The sequence below is a fragment of the Vipera ursinii genome, assembly GCF_947247035.1.
Source record: "Vipera ursinii genome assembly, chromosome: 2".
NCBI lineage: Eukaryota > Metazoa > Chordata > Lepidosauria > Squamata > Viperidae > Vipera > Vipera ursinii.
In genome coordinates, this window is record NC_139513.1 from 4,451,856 (window position 1) to 4,460,058 (window position 8,203).

Here is an 8,203-nt window from a genome sequence, read left to right on the forward strand (position 1 = left end):
GCACGCAGAGCCCTCTCTGTGGGCACAGGCACCGTCACCCCAGTCCTAGGCCTTCACTTGGGTTTTATAAAACCTTTTCACTTTAGGCCTCCGCTATCATTTGCAAAAAAAGAGAGAAGAGGTTCAATCAATCAATTTCAACTTCTTGTGGGGAAAAAAAGATCTCACAAAGTTGGAATTGAATGAACCATGCATACATTGAGATTAGAATTGATTGAACTTTTTAGTCCCACCCAGTCTGCCATTACCGCTGCAGCCACGCCCACCCAGTGGGCCACGCCCACCCAGTGGGCCACGCCCACCCAATGGGCCACGCCCACCCGACACCTGATGATTCATAAGTGGGTTTTGGGTTGCAGTTTGGGCACTTGATCTCTAAAAGGTTCGCCATCACTGGTCTAGCATTTCTAAACTCTGAAGCCTACTAAACCTTCAGGAGATAAGCAGGCCTGGTCATAGTACAACATTCCTGCTCTGAAATCCTCTTGTTTCTTGGTTTTTGCAGAGCTCCCAGTGGGGAAGGTGACCCACAAGACTGCCAGTGAGAACGTGGAGATCCTCATCTGCCAGGCCCATGGCTTCTACCCCAAGGAGTTCCAGGCCACCTGGATGAGGGACGGAGAGGTCTGCCAGTATGAGACCCTCCCTAGGAATGTAGCCCCCAACTCAGATGGGACCTACTATGTCTCGCTCAGCATTGAGATCAACCCCAAGGAGAAGGACCACTACTGGTGCCGTGTGATGCATGATGGCTTACAGGAGCCCCTGGTCTTGGCCTGGAAGGAAGAGCCTGGTGAAAAACTGCATCATCCAGGTAGGTAGAGAGGAATTAGCACCTATGTTGGAAAGAATGAAAAGAAAATGTGCTGGACCATCTCAGACCTTGTGATGCAGAAATGGAACCATCCCTGTGTCCTTCTACTGGAGCCTTCTGCTGAGATGATGCTAATGGCAGAGCTTCTCTGAGAGATGCAGGGTGGACCCTCCCACCAACTATAAGGCCCCTCCCATAAAGAGTATTATGAACATGATAGGCCACCCTTTCAAAGACAGCAAAATCCACCTTTTCGACAGAGAGGACTGCTGGTTTGAAAGAGGGGTCAAAGAGGCCATCTGTGTCAAAATTGAACAGCCCTCTCTCAAAAGAGGGGGAGGGATACGACATTATTTATCTCCTGTCTACAACACAGTCCTTTCAGCTGTTCCAAGAAGGCTCCACAGCCATTTGCACTAGTCAGGTGACCCTAAGGACACAATTAAACCTCCAAGTGGCCTCAATGACTCTTGTTGTTGTTGTTAGCTGCGAAGTCGTGTCCGACCCATCGCGACCCCATGGACAACGTTCCTCCAGGCCTTCCTGTCCTCTACCAACTTCTGGAGTCCATTTAAGCTCACGCCTACTGCTTCAGTGACTCCATCCAGCCACCTCATTCTCTGTCGTCCTCTTCTTCTATTGCCCTCAATCTTTCCCAGCATTAGGCTCTTCTCCAGTGAGTCCTTCCTTCTCATTAGGTGGCTGACCGGTCTGATCGCCTTGCAGTCCAAGGGACTCGCAGGAGTCTTCTCCAGCACCATAGTTCAAAGGCCTCAATTCTTTGGCGCTCAATGACTCTAAAAGAATGCAAATGACCAGCTGTCTGCAAGGAGTATAAATCCTTCCATTCCCCCACCATCCAGTCAGAGCTGAAGAAGCTTCTTGGATGAGAAGTGAAACATCTTCAAAGAGAAACAAGAAAATCCAGTTGCCTCATGAAAAGCACCTTTGGGATAAGCAAAAACACTGTTGTTGTTGTGCCTCAGGAGAAGCTACCGGGGGCATCACTCAGGAACCTTTATCAATCAAAATCATCCTTTCTCTGAAGAAAGGAGAACCTGGGAGGGCAGGAATGTCCTCCACATGAAGTTCCACCACAGAGGACCAGGCAAGTGGGGAGGTGCTTCCTCTGCTCAATGCCTCCTAGTAGGGGACGCAACACCTGTGCAGGAGGCTCTGGAGAGCACCAAACTCTCCGTATCTTATCCTCTTCCCCATTCCAGGCCCAGATAACCTTTTTCAGGGTATCTTAATCTCTCTACTCTAAATTAAGTCCACTGAGCTCAATCAACATTCCTCCCATTGTCAGTCTGGGATTTCCCTCCCTTTATATAGCTCATGCTCTAAACAGAAATGTGTTTCTCTTCCTTTAGCCAGACATCGGTTCATTCTGCTGGGGACCATCCTTCTTGTCCTCTTGCTGTTTGCGGCAATCTTCCTCCGGAGACGTACGTGAACTGGAAATAGCCTGTGAGTAGGAACCAGGACCCCCTCCCCCAAAAAACCTTCCCATAAAGACTTGAAAGCTCTTTTCTCCAAAAGGCAACTGGACTTTCTTGTTTGTTTGTTTTTCTATGAGAAGCAAATGCACAGGTACAGTGTAGGTGGTACGTTGCTTAGTAACAGTAACTCTGAGAGGGATCTCGGAGTCCTAGTGGACAATCCCTTAAAGCCGTGTGCTGCAGCTGCCAAAAAAGCCAACACAGTCCTAGGCTGCATTAACAAGAGGGATAGAATCAAGATCACGTGAAGTGTTACTACCACTTTACAACACCTTGTAAGGCCACACTTGGAATACTGCATCCAGTTTTGGTCACCACGATGTAAAAAAGATGTTGAGACTCTAGTACAGAGAAGAGCAACAAAGATGATCAGGGGACTGGAGGCTAAAACATATAAGAAACGGTTGCTGGAATTGGGGATGTCCAGTTTAATGAAGAGAAGGGTGAGGGGGGGACAGGATAGCAGTGTTCCAATATCACAGGGGCTGCCACAAACAAGAGGGAGCCAGGCTGTTCTCCAAAGCACCAGAAGGCAGGACAAGAGGCATTGGGTAGAAACTAACCAAAAAGAGAAGCAACCTAGAACTCTGGAGGAATTTCCTGACAGCTAGAACAATTAATCAGTGGAATAGCCTGCCTCCAGAAGTTGTGGATGCTCCAACACTGGAAGTTTTAAGAAGAGTTTCAGATTTGTCTGAAATGGCATAGGGTTTCCTGCCTGAGCAGGGGGTTGGACTAGAAGACCTCCAAGGTCCCTTCCAAGTCTGCTATTCTGTTCTAGTCACCCAAGAAGACGCTTCTCCTGTCCGAAGTTAAGTTCAGTTTTTCAGTTCTAACAGCTTCTTGGCCGAGAAGCAAAAAATTGCTTCAAAGAAAGAAAAAAAAACCCATGGAAATCCAGTTGCCTTTTTTGGGGGGAAAAAGCACCTCTGGGACCAGCGTGACCAGGATGATTGAGAATCTCCATAAACATCCTCCCATAAGGATCCCAAGCAGCCATTTTGGTCTATAAATTTCACAGTCCTCACCTGCCTATCTGGAATTTAGATTAAAGACTATCAGTTAAACCAGACAGGAAACTTGCCAAGTCTGAGAGTACAAAGTTCTCCAACTTCCACTTTTAACTGTTTGTTCCGTTAGGCCACATCCTTCTGAGGTTTCTTTTTTTGACTAAACCACTTTGGGCTCCTCCCTCGTTCTGCAATTGTTTCTTCAGAAACAATTCTTCTCCTGATCTGCCAAGGTCATCCACACGTTTATTTGCACATCCTTAACAAGGAAATTATTGTTCCGAAGGTTAAAAAAAAAAAAACACCAGGTGGTTTTCCTCCTTGTGAGACACGCCTCACGTTATCTAAACCGTCCTTCCCTTTTATACTCCCTGCAACAAGGGCACTTTTTACAACAGAGGATATTGTGATTTTTTTTTCATCCCAGGAAACCACCCTCCTTCCCCCAAATCTATCAGCTAATCGCATTCTTCTTGTCACAGCTGCCCAGAGCATATAAAAATCCTCATTTCTCCTTTGTTCAAGGTTTTTCTTCGCACAGAGTGGATTAAAAAGCCATTGAATAAAGAGCTGGCAGTTGCTCCTGGGTGCTCAGCTTCCCACTTCAACGTTTTTGACAAAGCAAATGCATATTTTTTAAAAAAAAATATTTTTGTATTTTTGCTATTTTTCAGCCACTGGCTTTTATAATAAAAACTGTAAGGGCAAAAATTGTGAAGTCATGCTACCAACTGGTGTCTTCTAGTAATGTTTGAAATCAAGAAATGGAGGCAAGGATGATATTATATATGCTGCCTTAGAAATGTCCACCAGTATAGGGTTTCCTGCCTGAGCAGCGGGTTGGACTAGAAAACCTCCAAGGTCCCTTCCAACTCTGTTGTTCTCTGTTCCATTCTATTCTATTCTATTCCATTCCATTCCACTCCACTCCACCAAAAAATGGTAGGTGATAGGCTCAACATGGAGACACACACCTTTCTTCTTTTGCGGGTGGGCCTGTGTGAACCCACCAGGAAATGACCTTAAGCCTGCCCCATTTGGGAAGATGGAGACTTCCTCGGGAGGGGAGTGATTATAGAGGACAGCTGAGGCACATCTGCTGGCAGCTGGATGCTCAGCAGCTCTTTAGCCTGGTCCTGTTTGGTGTCGTTGATGGACCAAGAGTGCTCTGGACTTCCTGTGCTTCTCCCACCGTGTCAGTCATGAAGTCTTCTCCAAGAGATGAGATTCCCTCCTTCTCCTGAAAAGAAGCTCCTCCTCCAGAGAAACTTTTCACCTCCCCTCTAGTTTACTCTTGGCAAAATCAAGGACATTCAATCTGAAGGGTGCAATTTTCTTTAATGTGGTGTGTGTGTGTGTGTGTGTGTGTGTATCTGTGTGTAGAAACTAAATCGCTGCTCCACTGAAGCTCACAAATTGAGTTCTAGAAGGTCCAAGATGGACATGAGAGCAGTGTTCCAATATCTCAGGGGTTGCCACAAAGAAGAGGAGGTCAAGCTATGCTCTAAAGCACCTGAAGGCAGAACAAGAAGCAACAGATGGAAACTAATCAAGGAGCGAACCAACCTAGAACTAAGGAGGAATTTCTTGACAGTGGGAACAATTAATCAGTGGAATAACTTGCCTCTACAATTGTGTACACTCCAATATTGGACAACCATTTGTCTGAAATGATATAGTGTTTCTCCTGCTTGAGCAGGGGGTTGGACTAGAACAGGGCTTTTCAACCAGTGGTACAAGTACCATCTGTGGTACATTGGCACCTGGCAGGTGGTACGCAACCATCCTAGAAAAGTGGTAGTGGGAGAGGGGAATGAGCTGAACCGGTGGCAGCACTGCACAAGCCTGAGCGAGAGACGGCTGGAGCTGCAGGGCTGTCAGGGCTCAGTCGAAGCACTAGGATCAGCGCCAGGCTCCAGCTGGAGCTCAGCGCTGATCCCGGTGCTTCTGCTGAGCCCAGAAGAAGCGGCGATCATCTTCCAGGGTCTTGTGATTTACATTCAGATGCTTGGCAACTGATTCATATTTATGACGGTCACAGTGTCCCAGGATCATGAGAAGTGACCAAAACCTCCTGCAACCACCCAGCAGATGGGGGCAATAAAAACCAAACACCCCACCCCCGCTGCCAATCCTCAACAGAAATGCTCACAACGTTGAAAACCTCGGGCAGGAGGAAGAGCGCGGGCAGGCAGGTGCCTTGCTCAGCTGTGGTTTGGGGGGGGCACTTTTTTCAGTGCCATTGTAACTTTGAACAATCACTAAGTGAACTGTTGGAAGTCGAGGACAACCTGTAGTTCATCATATTTTCCCTTTTTTGGTTTTTTTTGGTCATCAAGTTTTTGACACCTTGCTAGGCGACTGATGGTACTCGAATGTTGCCATATCCTAAAAGTGGTACAATGGGTGAAAAGGTTGAAAAGCCCTGGACTAGAAGACCTCCAAGGTCCCTTCCAATTCTGTGGGAACGGTTGGAAAGATCCTTTTTCTTATAGAAATTGAGGAGTGTAAGGTAGGCCAAAGTTCCCCAACTTTCCGGCTTTGCAGACTGGCGGGGGGTGGGGGGGAGAGGATGGTTCCATATGAGCAGCTGGGATTGGGGACCTTTGGGGCAGGCTATCCCAGTTCGTGCTCCCTATGGTCTCTCTCTTTGGGGCTGATCTCAGTGCTGAGCCAGACATAAAAGCTCCCGTACAGGTTGAATGCCACATTCCTAGGGAAGGTCCCATACTTGTAGACCTCTCCATCCCTCCTCCGCGTGACCTGGATCTCCTTGGGGACGCAGCCACAGGCCTGGTAGGTCAGGGTCTCACTCTAATCTTGCACATCACCATTCCTGTAAAAATGGCAGTAGTCCAACTCAATCATTCTAAGGAAAAGACGGAAATAAACTACTTCCAGATACAAAATGCCATTTCTCTATCAATGTATTTATTCTGTCTACATAAACTCAACCACCATCATAAATAACTTGGGGTGGCTTACAGAGTTTCTTCATTTATGTGTTTATTCAGCAGCCGGCGATGTTACATTAGCCAGGAGACTACAATGCTAATGTAGAGTAGTACTTGGCTGTCAGTTTGCTAGCTCTGTTTGGTTCATGCTCGTGTGCTTCCCAAGATGTGCCACAGGAGGGCAAGCTAGCTTTGCACCAGAAAGACAGACGTTCCTGCAGCATCCTCTAAGACCCTCTCCCTCCAGCGAAACCGCCTCACAAATTGGCACTGCAATCGAGAAGGTTCAGTGCCGGCAGGATTCTGATCCCTTGCATGAAGCGCCAGCTTGTCTCCCAACCAAAGTGGTACCTATTTATCTACTTGCATAGAACATGCTTTCAAACTGCTAGGTGAGCAGAAACTGAGTGACAGGAGCTCATTCCGCTACGCAGTGCTAGGACTCAAACCACTGGAACAAAGATGATTTCCAGTGTCATTACGTCCACCATGCCTCTTGCTTTGAGTTAAAACTGAACCATTTTTTTAAAACAAAAACCAAAACCTGGCACCGTAATAAGATAAGTTAAAATAATAAGAACAATTAAAACCATAAACAAAATCTTCACAAAATTACAATCTCACTGCCAGTACAGCCATTTGTTAGGCTCCATACCACTACCAGATCCTCAGGCCAGATGGCAAAGCCATGATGTCTGTTATATGTAGGCCTTTCTATCTGCCTAGAGAAATTACTGTGGTAATTATTATAGCTGTTTATATTCCACCTGATGCCAATGTCAACATGGCACTTTCTAAGCTGTATGACGTCATCACCAGGCAGCAGCAAACTCACCCAGAGGGCGCTCTTGTCGTGGCTGGGGACTTCAATCAAGCTTGTCTGAAGACAGTTCTCCCTAAGTTTGTACAGTATGTGCAAGTTTCCACCAGAGGGAAGAACACTTTGGACCACGTGTATTCCAATCTTAAGCAGCATACAGAGCTTTTCCTCTTCCCCACCTGGGTACATCTGACCATCTTTCACTCCTGTTGTGCCCAAAGTATGTTCCTCTCAGGAAAAGGACTCAGGCAGTCACAAAAAGGGTCAGAACCTGGCCAGTGGGTGCTCTCAGTCAGTTGCAGGACTGCTTTGAAACCACTGACTGGAGTGTATTTGAAGAACAAGATCTAAATTCATATACAGATGGCGTACTCTCTTATATTAGAACATGCACAGACAGTGTAACAACGGATAAGTGCATTAGAGTTTATGGGAACTGTAAACCCTGGATGACTGCAGAGATACGAACACTCCTGAGAGCCCGGGATTCTGCCTTTAAGGCGGGGGACAGGGACAGATACAGAGAGGCCAGGGCAAATCTCAGAAGAGGCATTAGGATGGCAAAACAACAATACAAACAAAAGGTGGAGAACCATTTAGCAAACAACGATCCGAGGCAAGTATGGCAGGGACTGCAGCACTTAACCAACTATAAGGGCAGCACGAGGAGCATGGCAAACACCGATGCCTTGTTGGCTGAGGAGCTGAATATCTTCTTCGCCCGCTACGAGGTTAAAAGACCAGACCCCGTAGCCTCTGCTCGCCGGCCTTCTGACTCTCAGCCACTCACCCTGTGTGAACACCAAGTGAGAGCTGTATTAAAGGCTGTGAATCCCAGCAAAGCCGCAGGCCCAGATGGGGTGCTGGGGATAGTGGTCAGGAATTGTGCCGATCAATTAGCAGGGGTCCTGACAAGGATTTTTAACATCTCCTTGCAAACGGCATGTGTACCATCATGCTTGAAGGCAGCTACCATTGTCCCAGTCCCCAAGAAAACTGCAGTTGAGTGCCTGAATGACTACAGACCTATTGCATTAACGTCTGTAGTCATGAAATGCTTCGAAAGATTGGTTCTCCAACATCTTAGGACATGCCTCCCACTG

At 47.0% G+C, this 8,203-nt stretch overlaps 2 protein-coding genes across 2 annotated transcripts in view; one reads left to right on the plus strand and one right to left on the minus strand.

Annotated features, from left to right (window-relative positions):
- Positions 1–4,023, plus strand: part of LOC310633251 (major histocompatibility complex class I-related gene protein-like) — a gene marked incomplete at its 5' end in the record, with an annotated part of 5,674 nt that extends 1,651 nt beyond the window's left edge. The window contains 3 exons of the mRNA XM_083350937.1: positions 506–814; positions 2,188–2,284; positions 3,852–4,023. Of these exons, the coding sequence (XP_083207063.1) occupies positions 506–814; positions 2,188–2,270 (392 nt within the window). The 3' untranslated portion in view covers positions 2,271–2,284; positions 3,852–4,023. The remainder of the gene's footprint in view (positions 1–505; positions 815–2,187; positions 2,285–3,851) is intronic.
- The window catches only part of LOC310634712 (major histocompatibility complex class I-related gene protein-like), a gene marked incomplete at both ends in the record, with an annotated part of 92,312 nt that overhangs the window by 11,174 nt on the left and 72,935 nt on the right, over positions 1–8,203 (minus strand). The window lies entirely within an intron of this gene.